This window comes from Perca fluviatilis, chromosome 2, assembly GCF_010015445.1.
Source record: "Perca fluviatilis chromosome 2, GENO_Pfluv_1.0, whole genome shotgun sequence".
NCBI classification, from domain to species: Eukaryota; Metazoa; Chordata; class Actinopteri; order Perciformes; family Percidae; genus Perca; species Perca fluviatilis.
The window spans coordinates 45005411-45028620 of NC_053113.1; the positions used below are offsets into that span (position 1 = coordinate 45005411).

Consider the following 23210-nt stretch of genomic DNA (forward strand, 5'->3'; position numbering starts at 1 on the left):
ACAACTCAGCCCAGAGTAATTTTATTCTCCCCAAAACAAGTTTCCATTTTATTTTTGAAGAAGTATACAAAACAATTTGAAATAATATAAACAATATGATATTCAAACTTTAGACTTTCTTTAATAACTACATAACACAATACTTGTACTTTTACTTTCAGTACTTGAGTAGTACATTTTAAAATAAACTACTTGCAATACTTAAGTGGAAGTACTAAAGTATTCAACATTTTTTGTACTTAATTTTTTATATAATAATTTTGGTGCTTAAAGAGCACTTCAACTTCTACTTAAGATAGAGCACTTGTACTTTTACTCAAGTCTGGGTCTCTAGTACTTTATACATGTCTGCCAACGTCTAATTCTCTCAAGGGTTTTGCTAGCAGTTACATTTTACTATTGTTTATAACTGACCAGCAATAGAAATTATAAAAATTGGTAAATCTGATAAATTACAAACAAATTCACCCAAATCAATTTTTTTTTAATCAAAGATATAAAGAAATTTGGCCCCAAATGAGTCCACTGAACAGCATTAAACTATTACACTTGTTGACTGCCTGTTCATATCTGTCACACCTTGATGAGCACATAGTAGCTGCTGGTGCCATGAATGCTCCATGTAATGCTTTCTTCTAGTGATAGGCAAATGAAGCTTTGTGAAGCATTTTCTTTATTTTCTGAGCCTACGAGATGGCACTCTCGGTTTGAAGAAAAACACTCAAGGAACGGCAGCTCAGTGTGCTTTCAACCCTAGGTTTAACAAAAGCGCCATCTAGTGGGCTCAGAAAATAAAGTAAATGCTTCACGAAGCTTCATTTTGGAATTTGTTTTTCTGGATCAAAATTTTAACGTTTTGGTCGTCTTTTTCAAAACTTTTGTTGCTTTTCCCACCGATGTTTTTGTCACTTTTTCCGATGTTTTTGTCAATTTTTTTCTGCACCTTTGACGTTTTTGTGTTTTTTTTCCCCCCCACGTTTTTGAAGCTTTTGTGGACATGTTTGTCACTTTTTTTCAATTTTCTTTGATAATTCTTTTTTTGGAATGCTATAAAATTGAATAAAACATCCAAATTTAAAGAAAGTAGTGGGCTGATCATTTATTTTACTTGTGAAGAGTGTTGTGTGGAACAATCCGTGTTATTTTTCTGAAAATTTGGTTGAAATAAACCCACTTTTCTGATAAAGAAATTTTTTTTTTTAAATGGGTCAAATCTCACACGAAGACAACCCAAGGGTTAATGATCGTGTGAATCGTGTGAATTGCGCAGCGGCGGTGCACACATATTGCAAACTGTAACAGCAGCTGAGTGTCCGAAATTTCTTTAAAAAGCCCAATAATGATTGGAATGGCGTTCATAAATCATGTGAAAAAAGGGAGGGATTGATGCAGGTGCGTCAATAATCGCTTTCAGTGGGTTTGTGCCTTCATCAGATTGAGAAATAGAAGGTGTGGCGTGTGAGCATGCAAACTGGTTGAAATACGTGTCTCACGCTGAATGCGTGAGACTTGAGAGCCCAAAACTATGTTCAGTATGTTAAGTAAGTCATTTTTTTAGTCCAGCTCCGTACTTAACACACAGACGATAATGATATCAATCTTCTCATCTCACTCTCAGAAAGATAGATATTCCTTCAAGGCCCTTTTTATTTAAGGCACATTCAGATTTTTTATCTCAGAAGGTTGCATCAATTCAAAGAGCAACATATTTGGGCATACTCTGATAAAAGCAAATGCTGTTGTTTCAATTGTAAGATTTTACTCTTAATAGACATCCCATAAATCCAAGGATTGGTCTTTAAATGGTGGCAGGAGACATACAGCGTATAATGTACATAACACAATGTAACATCTGTGGTTATATGCATTTAATGGCACAAGCTTCACATTGATTCCCTGCTTTCTGAGATGGTACTTTGCACTGGAAGTCCTCACGATGCAAGCACAGGATTAAAAACTGTACAAACTGCTGCTGTTGGACGGTTGTTGTTGAAGAGCTAGAAAAATAATCCGGTGGCCCAGCCTTTCCAGGGGTAGTGTGGTGTCCTCTGTTGGGTAAATAAAGGGAGGCTCATATTCAGTGTACAGAGAACAGGGTGAAGGGAGTCACCAAAGGTGTGAGTCTGACAGATGTTGGAAAGGCCAGCAGGCTTCTTATCTGTCCATACTGAAACATACACTGGCGTCTTCAGATCGAAACCTCGTATTCTCTTGTTTCCTGTGAAGAAAATGAGCACATGAGGTCACAGAGACAGCTGCATACACAACAGGGGCTGTCAAACATTTCCCCTAACCACAGCATGAAACACCAATGTCATATCATAGGTCATTGAAAGGAGAAATGTGTGATCACACATCAACAATTGCTGACTTTCATTTAATTAAAGAAAACATTTAACAGTTATTTAGGATGTGCTATAAATTGCTGCAGTACAACTATTTTCCAGCATACAAGCAGCAACACAACTTCAAGAATTTGTTATCTCTGTTTCATTCTCATTGGCAGCGGTAATTGTGTTTGTTGGATCACACTTTCACTTGTTTTTGTAGTTTTGTAGTTTCATCGTCAGTAGTCATTGCTCTTCACACTTCACACACAAATGAGTCTTTTGCATTAGCTTCGCCTAACCTCTCTGGCGGACCAACAACTGCTGAACGATGGTAAAAACGTCACTAACTGTGCGTCCCAGGATTTTTCCACACATAGACACCCAGTTAGTAATACTGCAAACTAGTACTGCACGATAATGGACAAAACTGAAATTTATTTTGAATTTTTTCCTGCAATATATATTGCGATATGAAAAAACACTGTAATTTATACAAGATTACATAAATAGCTCTATTTGGAAATAATAAAACATTCTCAACTACTGGGGTGATTTTGTAGGGGAGTGCATCTACATAGAAAATAAAAATGAAAAAAGTAACTTTTCTTATGTGAACCATTCTTTGTTGAACTTTAATGCTAACACCAAAGCAAGTAAGCTCTATGACTACTCTTCTGAAGTGATTTTGGAAAGGGAAATGAGGTAGTTAAATACACTGGTTGACTCACATGACACCATTGTATTCATATAATACTATCAATCCAGGCTAAAGTCAATATTAATAATGCATGTATGTTGCTTCCTCTAAATTTCAGGTTGTGGTCGACTAGTTTAATAAATTGATCATCATCGATTGTGATTGGTGGTTGGCTGTACATCCATAGCCTGCATGTCACACACTAGCAACAAACTGTGTGTCTAAGAACACTCAAATCAGTGTAAATTACGTTATATCAGACACAGACAGCTGTTGTAGATTGGTGTTACGTTTCCAGCTTCGTGGCTCCGAACCCTTACGTTAGTTGAGACAAACCTCTTCATTCTTAAAGGTGCTCTAAGCAATGTTGGGTGACGTTATTCTTGTTGACGTTCAAAGTATTTTCAAACAAAACGAGACTAGCTCGCCCCTCCCTCCTCCTCATACCATCCCCTGCCCCTCCCTTCCATGCTTAAGCAAACTAACCCCAAACCCCCACCCCAAATCCTTCTTGTCGGTTAACGCTGGAACACGGTTTGTTATGTTTTTGTGGTCTAGGGTGGTATTTCAGAAAGCAGGTTTAGTGAAAACTCTGAGTTTGTTAACCCTGAGATGAGGGAAACTCTGGGTTTTCAGTTTCAGAAAGAGAGGTAACTTCACCTCAGAGTCAGTTACTATGGTAAGAATGGGATTTATTTTTATTTATATTTAATTAGTAGGACTAGGAATTTTTCGCCCGCAGCATGAATAGATTATAGGTTCAATACCATTTCACCAGTAATATTAGGCTATAATTAAATATGATATACACTATATTGGAATACATGCATTTACTCTAGCCGCAATTTTCTCCCACGCAAATTCGCTCTCTTTTGCAGCAGCCGCTGTGTTGCTTTTTTTTAACTCGCTGTATGTGCGCATGAGTATTTCCGCCAACCCGTTTGTTTGTGGTTGTTACCATGGTGAATCGTAGAATCATGGCTCCATTCATGCTGCCTTTTTATTGTGGTGGGGCACGCGCATGAACCTACTCTGAGTTGATTGAACCAACTCATATCAGCTGTTCTGAAACTGAAAACTCTGAGTTTCCCATCTCAGGGTAAATCAACTCAGACATCAGGGTTAGACTCAGAGTTTGTTAAACCTTCTACCTGAAATACCACACAGGTTGGCCACTTTGTTTTTGTTGGCGTTTGTGGAACCTGGGCTGTCTACAGAGACCACATTTTTTTACAGTGTTCAGGGGAGGCAGCTCGCGGATAGTGACGAGAGGTTTGCTGTATGTGACAAAAAATGTTGTAGCCTAAAAAACGCGTGACATCGCTTAGAGTACCTTTAAGGCTAACTCTATTAGCTTTAGCCTGGCTGGTAGCAACTTTCTGGTAACTCTGCAGTGAAAAATGGCCGGGAGACGTGATATCATAGCATTAATCAGGTGATTTATTTCGTCTTTGCAGCGAACTTAAAACACTGACTACTGTAGGTTCACTACCCATGGAAAAGCGTGTGCATCACTGTGTCTGCGGCAGCTGCTGCTTACGGTACTTGTCTCCACACGGGAGCGCCTACACATGGGAGCTTTGGCGTTCTAAACTCCGGTGGATTTATTATTGACTATGGTTAACTGCTCCTCAGATCTCTGCAGGGTATATCCAGACAGCTAGCTAGACTATCTGTCCAATCTGTGATTTCTGTTGCATGACTAAAACTACTTTTGAACGTACACGTTCCACCAAAACAAGTTCCTTCCCGAGGCATTTTGCCTCCCTCCGCAGCGCTGTGGAGGAAGGTCTGGCAAAGCGAGACTAAATGTTACGTCACAAACACACGCTGCCCACATGTCCACCTGTCTTAAAAGAGAAGGGTCAGCCAGTAACAATCATGTAAAAGGAGAACAAGCAGCAAAAGCATTAACATCACACGTCCTGCGAAGTGACTATTGCACATGAAACAAAATATCGTGCAGCTCTACTGCAAACGCAATGCATAGACGCAATGAAACATCTTCATGTTATTACTTTAATCTTTAACTGGGGGAACGGATGCGGTTTGTTTTGTTCACCCCACGACTAGGGAACTGCTCCATGAAAAACTCTTGTGGTAAACTACAGTGTGTGTGTTTATGGTAATGAGGGAACATGTCACCCATGGCAACTAGGGCTGGTAGCATTAACGCGTTAATCGCATTTATTAATTTATTTTCACTTCACTCGGCTTCACATCGTGCCTAACAAGCTACTATTTTGACTCTTTGCCTTGACCTTTACTTATCATCAAGCTGCCATACTTCCATCCTCCTGCTGCTGGCTGCGGCAGCAACACAATTCTTATTTTCCAAAACTCCCGTAAAGCCGAATTAAAATATTACCGAAGCATGTCAAGCATTAGCTACCACCTACGAGCTAAGCATAGTAGGACAGTTAATGTGACTCAGGTTGATGCTAGTGGGCTCAGGCAAAGCACTATTTTGGAGAGTGCTACTCGCCGACCTGTTATTGAAACCAAAGTGCAAAGTGCAAACGCTGTCTCATCAACCGGTGATCACCGGACGTCAGTGAGTTATCAAAATTATTTAGAAGTTACTGCACACTATATTGACTCTTGGTACCGGCTGGGTACCGAAACGTGCCGACCTAAATGGTAGTAACGAGACCGAATAAGAATGAAAATTGCGGTGCCTCATTTTGGTGCCTGACTTTACACTACACCTGACAGCATGTAACGTTAGCCTACCTTTAGCTAGCAGCTGGATTAAACACTGTTAAAATGCTGACAGCTAACGTTAAACAGTGTAAAGTGTGACTGTATTTCACTGTAGAGGATTCCAACACCAGAACGTAACAGTCCCGGTGCTCTGCAGCGCAGCAGTTGCCGTTGTCGGAATTCAACAACACAGACGGTGCGTTAACTTAAAACAGGTAGCCTCGTGGTGCATTCATAGTAATTGTAAAATACCCTTTTCCCATCTGGTGGTTGTTTATGTTGTTCAACAGCAATTTACTGGTGAAATAAGTTATTGTTATAGTTATTACATTATTGTTAAATCTTTAATTTTGACCATGGCCTTAACAATAAATAAGTTGCTGACTGTTTAGTACCCTTCTTTTTTTTCTTTTTTCTTCTTTTGTTTACAGTAAATAAATAATAAACAAATATAAATCTTAAAGTCAAGTTCATAAAGTAACTTTCTTTGCATTCATTTGATTCCCAATCAAGATACCCTGGTAAGAATTGCTTTCCATTGTTAATATATACTTAAATACGTTCTGAAATGCAAAATAACAGAATTTTAATCATGCGATTAAAACAAGCAATTAATCGCGATTAACTATAGAAATTCAGCGATTTTTTATCGTTTGACAGCCCTAATGGCAACAGTGTGGCTGACTGATGTTTTTGGACAAAAATTAAGTTCTATGGCACAGAGGTAGAAGATATATCAGGATTTGATACACACATACACACATACACACACACACACACACAAACACACACACACACACACACAATAGTTGTTAGGAGATACATTCGTTGTTGGTTTGGGACTGCATATCCGATTTGTTGACTATGCAAAAAGCATAAAATAAGAATTTCACCATTTACATCAATGACACTTTAACTTGCAGTTTATGCAATGCATTTAATGTGCGTTGTTTCTTTGTGCCTCAGGATTCAGGACTAACTCACCTCATTGTTCTTCAGGATTGCCAGCATGGAAGAAGAAGAAAAAGAACTCAACATGAAGAAAGAATGTCATCAGCTGGAGTGACACTGTACCTTATTAATGATTATATGCTGTATACCAGTGGTGAAGTCGACGTGTTACACAGGTATACGCTGTATACCCACTAGAGAAGGTCAAGGATTTCCACATAAATATACATTCCGTATATATAGGATAACATTATGTAACGACGATTGTTTTGTGACAGAACGTTCACATTTTGTTCATAAATTCACCCTGTCTGTGTTGCGAGTCACTTAGGAACAACAACACAGTGGCTTGGCGGTCATTCTCTGCGCAAATATTAAAATTAACTAATGTAAATCACTAAAGGAGAACGAAAAGTGAATTTAAACTACATTCTTTCAGTGTATTCGTAAGCCTGCCCCTGAAGCTTCTGCAGCTTCAAGGGACACTGCAGCAGACGTTAACTTTACAGAAACTTGGATACTATACTGTACGTGGTAACGTTACAAAAAACGTATGGGGTGTCGCTCTGGGACGGGTGGGTATGGAGCTGGGAGGGGAAAATCACAATATACTCACTACAAAAAACTAGACTACACCACTGCAGTATAGTATATATAATTTAAGGGGCTTTACTATTTTATGCATATTTTATGTATATACAGTGTATATATATATATATATATATATATATGTTTTGATCTAGTATTGGTTGTTAAAACATAAAATAAAAAATAGATTCCTAGTTCTTAAAGGAGACCTATTATGCTTGTCCTTATTTTCTATCACATATATAATGATACAATGTTGTATGTTCATATTAAACACGGGCAAAGCTTCAAATAATGAGGTTAAGGTATTTAAAAGAAATTCCTGTGAGCCCAACCTCAGATTTCACACAGTTCTGAACAGTTAACTGACGTCAACTCATGCCAGATTTCTTTATATGGTAATCTGATCCAGGCACGCTACTGCAGTGTTTACATTACATACACGGCTACACGTAGCTACATGCTAACGTTGGGGAAACCTGTAATCTTGGTTGCAGATGTTGCTATTTACTTCACATCACACAAACACATATGCAAACGTATGCCAACAATTTTACAGTCTGACATATGTCGACTCACCGTTGTCTCATAAGAGTTGTCAAACGTACATTCTCCAGTGATGTTTTCATATGGTAGGTTGGACGACAGGGACAGATGTGGTGGCTTCCTCTGAACCCTGAGCACAGAGAGAATACATTCATGACAAAGAAGGAAATATGTACAAAGTCATCATCCTGGAAGAATGGCAGCAACATGCATGGAGTAAATACACTTCTTCAAACAGGAGGACAAATATTTTTTACGTTTTGAACTCGTTTTGCTGGTTGGGTCACTCTTTGGACTTCTATTTTTCGTCATAGTGTGCTGAAATCCTTCATCCTAAGCCTGTGATAGCTATTCTTAAAATGCAGTTGACTAAATAAAGTTGCATTTGCCTCTCTTTGAGTTCATTTCGATCAGATGGAAGCTGTCCAAGCCCTCTCTTTTGTCCAAGGGATCAGCAAATAATGCAGATCACATGCACCATGCAGGAAACTCAAGAGACCTTCAGTAAAACGTGGTGTCTAATTATTGAATATCGTTTTCTCTGCAGGGGCTGTGGTGTTACAGTGCTTAAACTGTGTAGTTTTCTCAACCTTTGACATACTGCACCTACTTTAATGAGTCGGTTTGTGTTTCAAATAAGGAGAACAGTAGACCAGCTGTGATGGAGGTGTTGTGGAGGTGGAACATAAAATGAAGGATCATTGACACTTAAAGCTCAAAGCTCAAAACTTTTTGATATTAATGAACGTCGGTTACACTCAAGCCATTGCCAAATGAGTTGCTACAAAGCTAATTAAGACTATCTGTTGTCCGGCGACTTTTGCGCGCAGGAGCTCGAGTGAAGATAATTAGCTCTTCTGAAGAGTCCATCATGTTTTTTGAATCCTCCATGTCCTCCTTGACTACTAGTAACTGTGTGGAGGAGGGGTGGGGGCTGTGTGCGATCACGGAAAGCTTGTATCATGTGGACGCGCCGACAGCGTTGTTGTCATTACTTAGAATTCCTCATGGGGCCGAAACTATGCACTATAGCTTTAAATAGCAAAGACATGTATCAAAACCTGTCTGGTAGCATATAAGAAGAAACAGCAGAGCTGGGCCATGTGGCTACAATGTCTCTGGAATGTCAAGAGCCTGTTGCATTCATTGAATTTGTTTGGTCATGTATTCCATAACAAGCTATGGTAGCCTTGTTGTTTAATTGTTACCTATTACTGTGAGTGTTGCATCTTTACTTTATCTGTGAAGTTTTATTTTATGTGTTAATCTTAGTGCCTTTGAATTGCCCCTCTGGGACAAATAAAGTTTGCATTATTAGCATTCATTTGAAGTCATGCTTCTTTGCATCTTTATTCACTCCCCTTTTAGCTCTGGTTTGGTCTCCACCAACTCCTGAGAAAAATATCTGTCTCTTTGTCATCGTCTATCATACTAACTTTTTCCTAATTATTTGACAGTTGTTTGTGTCTTTATTGTCCAACCTCACTTATTTTCTCTAAAAAAAATGCTCTGAATTAAAGTGTACTACAAAGGGAACTATAAAATTGACAATTGATAAAATCAAGAACTATTGTGTTATATCAGTGACAAAGAGAAGCTGAGGCCACATTTATCTATCTATAAATTGCAGGAACGTCTGTCTGTCTGTCTGTCTGTCTGTCTGTCACACACACACACACACACACAGTCCGGTTCTGGTGGTTGTTTAACGCAGATATGTGCTGTTTAGCTCAATAACGGGCCAGGTGGGTAGCGCACTGCCATGAGTCTATGAGGCTAATATCTGATTACTCCACATTTTCCTTTTTTTAAAGATAATTTTTTGGGCTTTTCCACCTTTATTCAACAGGACAACTAGGTGAGAAAGGGGGAAGACATGCAGGAAATTGTCACAAGTCAGATTTGAATCCTGGAACACTGCGTCGAGGCATAAACCTCTAATTATTATTATTATGTGCACCTGCTCTACCCACTGAGCCAATCCAGCCACATTACTCCACATTTTCATTGTGATATTTTATGATTACATTCTGAATCGGCAGGTAGGTCAGGTAAATCAGTAAGTTAGTGGTAGGGTATACAGGGGAGTTGCATATGAAGTGGTTAGGGGTCCTTCTGTAAGTAATTTTGGGGTACAATTTGGTTTTGATGAATTCTACAAGCAGCAATACCACAGACCAAGCAATCGGCCTGTTCCAAACAGGCACATTTTCAACGGGCACTGCACTAGTTTATATAAAATGTCAAAAAAAATTACGTTTTCACTGATCACTTGAACCTACTTTGAGAAGTAGAGGTAGATCCCCATAACGAGGACAAGGAGGAGGATGATGGGGATGAAGACAGCAAATGCTACTTGGGCCACCTCCATTCTTAGGTATGCAGTAGACACTTTTAAAGAAAGAAAGGGGACATTTAAATACATTATTTTCATACAGATAAAATGTATTGTTTTCAACAAACTCTACTACTGTATACATCATGTTTCATAACTCTCAGCCAGATTTTACTTATTAGAAACCAATTAGCTAGCTTTAAATGTACAAAATAAAGTAAGGTTAATATTGCTACCACAAATATCTTTCGTGCGAATGAAGGCATGGAAGTAAAATTAACTTCTTGGCATAACTTACCATCTAATCTGTGCTGATCTGACGCCGCTGGGTGGGCTGAGGACAATACAGTAGCAATGTTAAACATGGGGGAAAGGGCTAAATGAATTACAAAACATAAAAAGACAGTTAGTAAGCAGTTATTGGCTCATTTGTTCTGATTTATTCTGTCCTTTTATCCACAGATGAAATTCCAAAAAACTTCATCCCCTTCAATTGTTGAATGACACGTTGAACCAAACTATGATGGTCATGTGTAACTCTAATCGAAAGCTTTCTTCAGTAAACTGACTGAGCACAGTGGGACATTTTGAGCACAGGAAAATGTTTTTTTAAAGGAGAATTCCGGTCGATTTCAACACGTAGCTCTGTTGTTTGTAAATTTGGAGTGCTGTCAGTAGCGAGAAAAACGGAAACAATCGGTGTTGCCTACAGCGTGTTATCCTCCTGCTAGCGTTAGCACCCAGGAGGCTGAATCAGGGCAAATTTTAAACGTGCTTTCAGCCTCTTAACCTGTTCGAAATGTCATTAAAAGTGCCTACCCATGTGAAGTGATTCCTAGTCAACACAGTGAATCTGACTGCAGTAGATGTGAAAGAAATGCATGAAAGTTGTTCTAATTCATACCTTTGTTTAATTCCGGTGTGCCAGATTAGCTGGTGATCATGTTAACTGGTGATATTTGCATAAAATCAGTGAATGTTCAACAAGGCACTGCCTACTTTTAAAGAGCGTTCTGCTCTGCCTCCGCCCCTCGAGTGCCAGAGGTTCACATTTTCACAAAGTGTTTGCAAGTGAGACAAAATAATAGATATCGCTGAAAACACAAATACGACACATACTGTATGAACAGAAAAAAATTAAATGAAACAACGCACTAGAGATCTAGCTGGGATTCGAACCTTGGATGTCATGGACAAAAGAAGTTAATGGACTAATGTCTACATTGTCTATAGCACCACACTACACTCCACTGCAATGATTTAGTGGTTTCTATCTATATATTGGACTTTTAGTCTAAGTTAACACAGGTTAACATATGAGAGAAATATACGCCCATGTTAACTGATGATATCACAATATAACATGGGCAAATGCAAGCCTCGAAACAGTAAAGTAGGTTCATCTTTGCCTCACATACCAAAATCTTACTGATGTACAATAAACTGGCATAACCCCACTTAACACTTTATTTCGTTTTGGGGGTAAAAATGAAACACGTCACTCATGCGCAATCATGATCATTTATCATTGTTATTGTGGGCCATCTCATAAGAAGGTAAGAAGTGTAGGCCTATCTCAGCACAGTCTCTTTCAACCTGTGCCACAAGTCAAGTGATTATAGTTGTGTTTAATTTCATTAGACCCATATTAGGAATCTGAAACAGCAACATCTGAATGTTATGAAACTCTCTCAGTACATCGAAGTTTTGTAATCATATAGCCTACCATAATGACCATTTTGTGTTGTCAAAGTAGGCCAACAAATTATGTGGGATAAATAAAAGTCAAACTGAGAAAATAAGCTTCATATATACAGTACAGGCCAAAAGTTTGGACACACCTTCTCATTCAATGCGTTTTCTTTATTTTCATGACTATTTACATTGTAGATTCTCACTGAAGGCATCAAAACTGTGAATGAACACATATGGAATTATGTACTTAAAGGGGTGATAGAATGATTATATAGGGTATTTCACACTGTTCCTTATGGTCTCCTAATGGGGTATGTAACATTGGTTGGGCTGAAAATGGCCTGGTTGATATTTTATTGGCCCTTATGCATCCCTGTGTTTTGGCCCTATATTGTAAGAGCTTTTCTTCCAAATATGGTATGGTCATGAATATTTAGATGAGCTGCGCGCTGATTGGTTGAGCGACTTGCCATACGCAGACATTAGAGACGCACGCTGATTGGTTGAGCGAATCCCCAATACACATACATTAGAGAAGCGACAGAATCTCATATTCCAGACACTGCAATGTTTCATTACCAAATTCACTTCTGAGACTTTTTTAAGCGAGAAATCAACAATATAAAGCTGAAATATGGGCCGTTTTACAAAAATTGATGGCTAATTGCAAATTTGGTAAGACGTGTCGGACTTTAGGAGCTCCACACAGTCTGACGAGAAAGCGGCAGCCTGCTGGGCTCCATACCCAGGGCAAAGTCACCCTTTGTGGATACTGCACTACGGGGCTCCGCGGCCAGCTGCCGGCATAACTATAATATATTTACGGTTTGAATTTCGTCACGCCACTTATATAACATCATTCCGAAATGTCTTATAAAGCTAACCGTTATGTCCGATTTGATTTTAAGGCATTTTTATGAACGCGAGGCGTCTTTGTAGGACGAGCAGCTGCTTGCTATATGTCCCATTCATTACAATGGGGAAATACCGCAGCTAGCTAGCTAGCTACACTGTCGCCATAACTAAATTATATTTACAGTTTGAATTTCGTCACGCCACTTATATAACATCATTCCCCAATGTCTTATAAAGCTAACCGTTGTGTCCGATTTGATTTTAAGGCATTTTTATGAACGCGAGGCGTCTTTGTAGAACGAGCAGCTGCTTGCTATATGTCCCATTCATTACAATGGGGAAATACCGCAGCTAGCTAGCTACACTGTAGCCATAACTAAATTATATTTACAGTTTGAATTTCGTCACACCACTTATATAACATCATTCCCCAATGTCTTATAAAGCTAACCGTTGTGTCCGATTTGATTTTAAGGCATTTTTATGAACGCAAGGCGTCTTTGTAGGACGAGCAGCTGCTTGCTATATGTCCCATTCATTACAATGGGGAAATATCGCAGCTTGCTCACTTTCGCAAAACTAAAGTATATTTACAGTTTGAATTTCGTCACGGCATGAATATTACAGGTTCCTCAAGGTCTTACAAAGCTTAGCTAACACTTGTCCGATTTCGGATTTCAATTGAATGTATTTTTGTGAATGTCAGAGTTAGGAGGAGGCTAGCTAGCTCTCATTGATGGACTCCATCTCACCGCGGCTCTATCAATGAGACTCGCGGACAAGAGGCGTTTATTTCCCCGATTGTTTGTTTAAATAACTCAACACACATACCCATTATAAGATTTACTGGAACCTGCGGGCTGCGGTAAAAGATTGCAGGCGTAACAAGCTCGCTGACACTGCGGTCAAGGCGGCGATGTAGCAACCCAGGCAGCACCAACACCGGCACTAAACTCCGACACACAGTCGGAGAAAATTTGAAATTAGCCATCCATTTTCGTAAAGCGGCCCATATTTGAGCTTTATATGGTTGATTTCTCGCATACAAAAGTTTCAGAAGTGAATTTTGTAATGGAATAGCAGAGATCTGCGTGACCTAGCTAGATTCAGAAAACTACCTGATCTCAGGTCAGTTGTGTAGCCTATGTAAATGTTGGGGCGTGACCGTTCTCTTAATACACCCATGGCTGTGACAAAGGTTCCGGTTTTTGGGAGGTTGACGTCAACTTCCAGCTTTGTTGAGATTCGCCCGTTTTCAGCGGCAGTTTCAAAATATGAGATTTTCATAATAAAGGGCTGTCATTGGGATTTTGAGCTTCTATGTATGTCCTATTTACCCACCGAACTGTCGTTATTCAACTATGACAGGGTAAAATCGGTTTTGCATTCTATCACCCCTTTAACAAAAAAGTGTGAAATAACTGAAAACATGTCTTATATTTTAGATTCCTCAAAGTAGCCACCCTTTGCTTTTTTTGATAACTCTGCAAACCCTTGGTGTTCTCTCAATGAGCTTCATGAGGTAGTCACCTGAAATGGTTTTCACTTCACAGGTGTGCCTTGTCAGGGTTAATTAGTGGAATTTTTTCCCTTATTAATGGGGTTGGGACCATCAGTTGTGTTGTGCAGAAGCTGTGTTCATACACAGCCGACAGCCCTATTGGACAACTGTTAGAATTCATATTATGGCAAGAACCAATCAGCTAAGTAAAGAGAAACGAGTGGCCATCATTAATTTAACAAATGAAGGTCAGTCAGTCCGGAAAATTGCGAAAACTTTTAATGTGTCCCCAAGAGCAGTCGCAAAAACCATCAAGCGCTACAACGAAACTGGCTCACATGAGGACCACCCCAGGAAAGGAAGACCAAGAGTCACCTCTGCTGCTGAGGATAAGTTCATCCGAGTGTAACCAGGCCCAGAAAAGGGCCTAGCCCAAAATTTAGCAATTCAACAATTGACAACGCCACCTTGGGACTTTCACTCAAGGATTTAAAATTTAATTTGATATCAGTTAGTACCAATCTGGGGATTCCCACGACACAGGCAAGTCCACATAAATGATCAGAGACGAGGTTGGTTTGGGCAACTTAAAATAATTTATTGTAAACCCCAAAAAACACAATGTTAATTTAAAATATAACTATAATCAATAAGCTTAAAAAACAAAACCAACACAACACAAACAAATCAACCAAAAATACAAAACACAGTAGAAAAGGGGAATTTCATTCAGAAAAGACTATTAAAGTGAAACTGTTTGAGTGGTCAAAATGCTTATTGTGTGTGGATCATATAACCAAAGAAACAAAAACTACAAAAAAACACAACATGCAAAATATTGAAAAAATCTACCCAAATCACATTAAATCTCATTAAAACCATGCAATGTTACTGATAAAATGAACCAGTTATACGTCACCACCTCTACAAATAACTTGAGCAACCACTAAATTTCTAAAATCTCAGGCCAGAGTAAAAGTCACTCAACCTAATATACAATAGCCAAACTAAATGAACCCCCTCAATACAAAAATAAAACCCGCTCATAAAAAGATACAGAAAAGTTAAGATTAGAAAGATACAGGTAAGCTAAGTAAATAAACTCGAACTAGGCAAAACAGCAGTGGCGCTGCACTCTGCATGGACTGAGGAAAAAAACAAGAAGTCAATGTCTATCCTGGCATAGCAAAAACACACAATAAGAGTGACCAACAGTAAAAGTACCTTGCTATCTCCTCCAGCAAACCACGGAGCATAAATCAGAACAGCACACGAGGCACATCAGGCAGCGACAACAGCAGACAAAGGGAAAGTCGGAGCGTACCGGACAGGCATTTATTTCCGTGCGTCTCACGTGATATCTCACGTGACATGTCTCACGTGACAGGCACTTAACCTACCGGTTACACGAGTCACCAGCCTCAGAAATCGCAAGTTAACAGCAGCTCAGATTAGAGACCAGATGAATGCCACACAGAGTTCTAGCAGCAGACACATCTCTAGAACAACTGTTAAGAGGACACTGTGCGAATCAGGCCTTCATGGTCAAATAGCTGCTAGGAAACCACTGCTAAGGAGAGGCAACAAGCAGAAGAGATTTGTTTGGGCCAAGAAACACAAGGAATGGACATTAGACCAGTGGAAATCTGCGCTTTGGTCTGATGAGTCCAAATTTGAGATCTTTGGTTCCAACCGCTGTGTCTTTGTGTGACGCAGAAAAGGTGAACGGATGGATTCTACATGCCTGGTTCCCACCGTGAAGCATGGAGGAGGAGGTGTGATGGTGTGGGGGTGCTTTGCTGGTGACACTGTTGGGGATTTATTCAAAATTGAAGGCATACTGAACCAGCATGGCTACCACAGCATCCTGCAGCGACATGCCATCCCATCCGGTTTGCATTTATTTGGACCATCATTTATTTTTCAACAGGACAATGACCCCAAACACACCTCCAGGCTGTGTAAGGGCTATTTGACCAAGAAGTAGAGTGATGGAGTGCTGCGCCAGATGACCTGGCCTCCACAGTCACCGGACCTGAACCCAGTCGAGATGGTTTGGGGTGAGCTGGACCACAGAGTGAAGGCAAAAGGGCCAACAAGTGCTAAGCATCTCTGGGAACTCCTTCAAAACTGTTGGAAAACCATTTCAGGTGACTACCTCTTGAAGCTCATCAAGAGAATGCCAAGAGTGTGCAAAGCAGTAATCAGAGCAAAGGGTGGCTACTTTGAAGAAACTAGAATATAAGACATGTTTTCAGTTATTTCACACTTTCAAGTACATCATTTCACATGTGTTCATTCATAGTTTTGATGCCTTCAGTGAGATCTACAATGTAAATAGTCATGAAAATAAAGGAAACACATTGAATGAGAAGGTGTGTCCAAACGTTTGGCCTGTACTGTATAAATAGATAGAAACCATTGAATCATGGCAGTGTAGTGTAGTGGTATAAACAATGTAGCCATTCATCTGTTAACTTTTTGTCCATGACATCCAAGGTTCGAATCCCAGCTAGATCTAGGTTTATGTATTACACATAAACTTGTGTGTACACAAACAGGTGGGTTTGTGTGCCTTGGTAACGTATAAAGAGAGACAGCCGCTAAATGAGTCAAATTTAACAACTTAAACGTACAATATGTAACTTTCTGCCGCTAGGGGTCTCTCAATAAAAACAATGGATGGTAATCACAGACTTTTGATGACGTTGTGTGGAATTATGGGAGTTGTAGTTTTAATTGTTAAACACTATCCCAGATTAGAATGCATCTGGTCACGGACGAGTTTACCCATTGAAGTTTATTCGCGTTATGTTTAGTAACGTTTATTCATGTCATTCCAATAAAATTGCTGCAGTTTCCCTAACATAATTACGTTTTTCTTGATTTGATTTTTATTAGTAGCTAGCTGACCAGTTAGCTAGTAAGCAAGCAAGCTAACATTAGCCAGCAGCTAAAACCACACTATCACAATATATTTCACATGTCAATGTCACCTTTTGGATGTTTTCAACACTGGGGCGAAAGGGGTTTGTTTTAACGTTACTCAAGGAGGCTGAGAGAAGGGTGTGGGTGGGGGTAAGTGGCGGAATTTCCAGTCCGGCGAGGAGAATGCATATCTCCTTTGAGCTGTGTCAGCCCGCTCTCCTCCTAGCAGGTTTACAGCCCCACTAGTTTTGCATTGCTAGACCTTCCTCCACAGCGCTGCGGAGGAAGGTCTGGCTAGTCCACACTGCATTCCAGAATGGGAGAAAAACGTGCTCTGGTTTATTGGCATTTCTTAAACCAATCACAATCGTCTGCTGCAAAATAGCCTCGGGAAGGAACTTGTATTGGTGGAACATGTGTACGTTCAAAAGTTGTTTAAGTCGTGCAACAAAAAACTGGACAGATAGTCTAGCTAGCTGTCTGGATTTACCCTGCAGAGATCTGAGGAGCAGTTGAAAATAGTCCTCATAAGTCCACCAGAGTTTAAAATGCCAATACAAAGAAAGCGGAAGGTGAGGGACATCCGGCCGAAAAGAGGGACATCTGGCCGAATTTCCGGCGGCAACGTAGCATTCCAGGAAGTGGAGTGTATAGACAAGGGGCCCAGGGGATGCATGTTGTCACCATGACAACTGACAACAATCGCCATTTTGTTTTGTAGTAATCAAATGACCACGGCGAACAGTACAATGGCCTTTCTATCCATTTAATTTCCATTACAAAAACTCCACCAGCAACCTGACCGGTATCTCCTCTAGTCTTGATGTTTTGCGAAAACATATTTCAGCCTCGAGACTGGAACAACCTTCTTTAAAATGTCAGGACAGCAAAATCCAGTGTTAGGCCTTTCAATGTGACTGATGGGTTTTTCCTGCTTTTTTGAAACATGCTTTGTTTAGCTTGTTTTTTGTTTTGTTAAATTATCTTTCAAACTGTCAAATAGTTCTAGTGGAGTCACTAAATAAGGAGTCACATGACTTGCCTGCACTAGAATGTAAAGTCATGTTTATGATGGAATTTTTGAGTTTAATTTCAGTGTTTAAATTTTCAGTGTTTAAACACTGAGTGCAAAAGATAGTTCCCAATAAATATTTTGACTAATGCCACTGATGAACTGAACAGATAATGTTTTGTTTATTATTTTAAGCTTTTCAGGTTTGATTCATGCTATTTTAGTTTCAGCTTTCCAGCACATAGTGAGGTACAATATTCATAGTAGTACTCATGTAAAAATACTGCTGCAGTTAATACTGGCAGCTCTGAGTGTATGGCATATATAAAAAAAATAATAAAATAAATGGGCTGCTGTAAAAAGTTGACACCAAGAAGTGCATTGCTGTGCATCAACAGTCTGAGTGCAACTGACAGGGCGAGGGGACAGCTGAGGACAAAGACACTGCCGACTCTCACCAAGATGAAATGCTCATTCTGAATGCATTCAGCCAAGACCAAAGCAGGCAACGACCCTAGAACTCTAGAACTCCAGGGCCCCCTAGCAGGTTAATCTGGCCATGCATTTAATAGTTCACACCCGTAATCTTCTAGAATTTAAGACATGTGTTAGAGTGAAACAACAGACATGTTTTTAATTCTCATTTGTAATAAGACTGTGCTGCATAACGAAATTAATAAATGAATCTATTGAACCATATAAGAATACATATAATACAAATGAACCAATTAAATGTAAAATATTACAATAAACCATGAAACTCAAGTCAGTATTACAAAATGTTACATTCTTGTTAATTTTAACTACAGTTAAGTCACAACTTTTTTTTTTTAAATAGTTTTTTTTAATGGCCATTGTTGAAACTGATTCTAATTTCTATTAACACAAAGCAAGGAAACGAAGCAAAGAAAGAATCTTATGAGCAAGTAAATATCTATAAATGCTGAAATCTAATTTTACAATATATTTTAGTAGATAAGAGAGGCCTTTATTGATCCCCAGAGGGAAGGGGTGCAGCAGCACAAAGACAGAAATAACTACAGATAAATAGAGACACGCCAGGGTCTCCCTGTTTACACCAACACAGGGGAGCGGGTTTGCGGTGGCGCTAAAGGCATTCATTGCATGCTTAAAAAGTTAAAAACAGTTCTGATTTTGCGGATGCAACAACAGGTGGACACTCAGTCACATTTTTCCCAAAACCATCGGTTTGGATAGTCGTAGTCTCGATCAACGGAAGTACATTTCCAGGATAAAGCCTGATATAAAGCCTAAAATTTGGATTGTGCAACAAGGTAGGGCCTGCTTGGTTCTTTCAGGGAATGATTGTAAATATTTACAAAGAATAAGTTTCTGGCATTTCCTCTTTTACTGGGAAGTTTTGGGACCGATTGCTATGGACGAAGTACACACGGAGATACACTGGTAAGAGCAAATTACTTACTGCACAGCAGTGTGGAGGTAGGACTGGCAAGGAAAGACTAGGTTTGAATTTACCTCCTAAAGTAATTATAACTTTGACATAAATTTAATGTTTTTTGAATTTCGACATCAAGTATTTAACAGTGGTTAAATTTCACAGTAATTTATTCAGTTGCTTATAAATTGTTCATGTTTTGCTTCCATAGACTCTTCAACCAATTAAATGACTTAGTTGTCTTGACTACTGGATGTAACCAGCTGAGTTGAGCTAAAAAAAATATTGAATTACTCAGTTACTTATTGCAACATTTATGTATATGTATTTATTATTAATTATTTAGGATGTCATAGATTTTCATATTTTTCATGGTCTTGAATTAGATCATGTATTTTATGAAGCAGTTTTTTAAGGCCCCTTGGCCTTGTGTATAACTGAAGTTGAACTGACAATGTATTAAAGACATCAGGCTGCAGTATCTTACCTTTGCAGACAGGTGGCAGCCCACTCCAGTGGGATGGGTGTCCAGGGACACAGTGGAGAACAGGCTCACCCAGCAGCTGATGGCCAATCAGACAGGAGTAGTAGAGGTTCTCTCCAGCCTGGAAGTGGAGCTTGTTGGAGCTGGGGATCCCATAGGTAGGTGTTCCTGGGTGACTGCAGGGCTCAAAAGTCTCCGCTGGAGTTAAAGAGGAGAAACATGTCAGGTTGACAAGACTGTGTAGGAAATGTGCATTGGAGTCAGATATGATAATGTTCAATCAATATTTCTTAACAATATATTTTTTTAACATCAGTGGGGCCAGTGGAAGATGGTACTACTGTCCAGACTGCCTTCAAATTACGTATAGTTATTCCAATCTACTGAGAGTGATTGGCGTCTCTCTATCAAGATAAAAATGTTTGGCGGCCCATGGTTAATTACATTACTAAGTTAAGGTCACTACAGAATGAAGGACATGCACAGCATTGATTCCTCCTAAGTAAACTTCAAATAAATTCAAATGATATATAATCTAGTGCCACCAATTTGTTGGTGTGCCATTGCCACTGTGCTTTAACGACAGGAGAGGGATTTCTAGTTTAATTTTCCCTTAATTTTTTCTTCCTTTTTCTTTTATTTCTTTAGATTTAATTTCTCATTTCTTCTGTACATGTCCCTGTATAGATATGTACATATGTGCGTACATTTGACCCACATATTCATCTAATTGCATTATGTGTTACAGACATTTGTAAGTGTACAAATAATAAATAATTCCCTTGGGTGAAAATGTAAAAAATAAGCCCTTTATGTTAATTGTAAAATTTCCTGTGGAATCAATAAAAACTTATAAAAAGGAAGAAAACAAAGATAAAAATGTCCACTTCTATACAAGGAAATGTCCAAATATAATGGTCAGATTTCCATAAAATATGCTGATGTAAAAATATAGTAGAGTAATGGCGTCCTGAGCAGAGAGTGCAGTCACACTCCCTCTGTGTGTTGTAATCTGAGCTTCACTGTTCTTTGTTTTGATAGCCGGTCCGGCTGCGAGTGAATGTAAGTGGCCGTGAAAAAACATCAGTATTTCATGTATTGAGGAACAGTTTGTGAGAGATGTTTTTTTCAGTATGTTGAGTACAGCCCCTTTCAGGCTCCTCAGGGGATGAATATGGGCTCAAGTAAGGGGCGATAAGATTTTGAGCCTGTGACTCAGGGCTGAATGCTAACTTTTTTAAGTGGTGGCTGGCTTGGCAACCAGGCATCCGCTTATGGTTGCTGAAATTGACAATACAGTTGCCATGTTTTAAGCTGCCTATATTTGGAGCAGTTGATTTCTTATGTAACTATACCATAATAATGAAAATGCAATTTAATTTCCCATCCCTCTCAAATAGGGGTGCAACAGATAACAGAACTCACAAATCGAATCACAGTTTTGAGTCACGGATCGGGTAAATTTTCGGATCGGCACAAAAAAGGGGGGAATTTAAATGATTATTAAAAATGTAATAACTTTTAACAATAATAACTTCTTTCACCAGTAAATTGCTGTTAAAAGAGAAAAACATATGAGAAAAGGATTTTTTACAATAATTTTGAATGCACCACAAAGTTCACCAGTTTTAAGTAAACGCAACATTAAGTCCCGCCTGTTTTGTTTTTCCGACAACAGCAGTGACCAGTGCTAGTTTGTGGCTTTTAGCTCATAGCTTTAGCAGCAGATGGTTGTACGTCCCACTGTTGGAATCATCTACAGTGAAATACAGTCACACTACACCGTTTAGCTGTCAGCATTTTAACCTTGTTTAATCCAGCTACTAGCTAGCGTTACCTGTTGCCAAGTGTAACGTGTTATTAGTGTTTACTAGCGTGACATGCAGCGATGCTTCTGTAGCCTCTAATGTCTGTTTCGGAGCATCAGACAGCAGCGCAGACATTTAGGTACCACTGTAATGAGACACCGAAATCTGCGTTGCTATTCCATCCGGTAGATATGATAGATAGAGTGATATATTAGCACTGGATTTTAACATACGCCGTTAACATGAACAGAAAATTGCTTTGCCTGAAGCTATCTTTTCACGGCAAACGTGCGTATTGAAAGCGGTCTCACATGACTTCTTTTAAAATAAGACTTTCCAGTTTTTCAAGTTTTGATTTGTTTTTACATATTAATAAAAATGTATATTGAACAGGTGGTTGCCATAGAGGGCAACCAGAGGCCACAAAAATGGTTGCCAATTGACTCAATCTAGTTACCAAGGGCAACCGGGCAACCGTTACTGTCGAGCCCTGTCACTGAGGTTGTATCAGCCATTGTTACCTTAGAAATTCAGTGTAGAAAAGATGTATGATTGTAGAAAAACATCTAAATATATCAATAAAATGTGTGCACAGATTGTATCAACAGAAGGTTAGACTGAATTTTAACTCAGGTGAAAACCCCCCTCAATTAACTTCAGTGTCATAAAGTAAATACACACACACACACACACACACACACACACACACACACACACACACACACACACACACACACACACGCACACACACACTTGCCAGAGCTTAGTTGATTTGCAGGTCAAAATATGTTGGTTAAAACTAGCTATAGGCTACTGTATGAATTAGCTTGAGTCCGTAGCAGGTCCTATCTATACGCTGAAACATAGTAATTGAAATGCTGTTGAAACAATGGCGTTATGGGACCTAGATGTCAGTTTTAACCAAGACACTTGGAAGTCTTTGACCTGCAAAATCACCAAAACGTACTAAGATTTGTCATTAAATGTTATTGTGCCAGTCAGAATTGGGCCCTACTGAAACAGTGATCAGCATAGAAGGAAATTAAATAATGTCATGTGTACTTGAGTCTTTCAAGAACTCAAAGTAGGTAGGTTGAAGGAAAATTCCATTAGGCTATGTTCACACTTGGCATCTTTATTGACAAGGGGGGTTTTGTAGTAAAAGAAAAAGCTTGCAGCGTTTTTATTCCAAAAAGCAGCCAAGAGCGTCTTTTGTTGCTACAACAATTACCACAGTATCCTAGCTAGAGTGCTATGTGGAGCAGTGCTAACGTTAGGTAAAACTAAGCGGCAGAGTGAGCTAAAGAAAGAACAGAGAAAGAGAAAGAGAGAGAGAGAGAGAGAGAGAGAGAGGAGAGAG

General features: G+C 39.2%; 1 protein-coding gene across 3 annotated transcripts in view; it reads right to left on the reverse strand.

Annotated features, from left to right (window-relative positions):
• The window catches only part of sez6b (seizure related 6 homolog b), a 327905-nt gene that overhangs the window by 17448 nt on the left and 287247 nt on the right, over nt 1–23210 (reverse strand). The window contains exons 13-18 of one of the 3 annotated variants that reach the window (XM_039777990.1): nt 20046–20240; nt 10449–10484; nt 10098–10206; nt 7849–7945; nt 6715–6723; nt 1743–2218 (exon numbers count right to left, since the gene is read on the reverse strand). In XM_039777990.1, the coding sequence (XP_039633924.1) occupies nt 2189–2218; nt 6715–6723; nt 7849–7945; nt 10098–10206; nt 10449–10484; nt 20046–20240 (476 nt within the window). In that variant the 3' untranslated portion in view covers nt 1743–2188. Of the gene's footprint in view, nt 1–1742; nt 2219–6714; nt 6724–7848; nt 7946–10097; nt 10207–10448; nt 10485–20045; nt 20241–23210 lie in introns of those variants that run through there. The other 2 variants (XM_039777999.1, XM_039778005.1) reach the window with 2 other exon arrangements.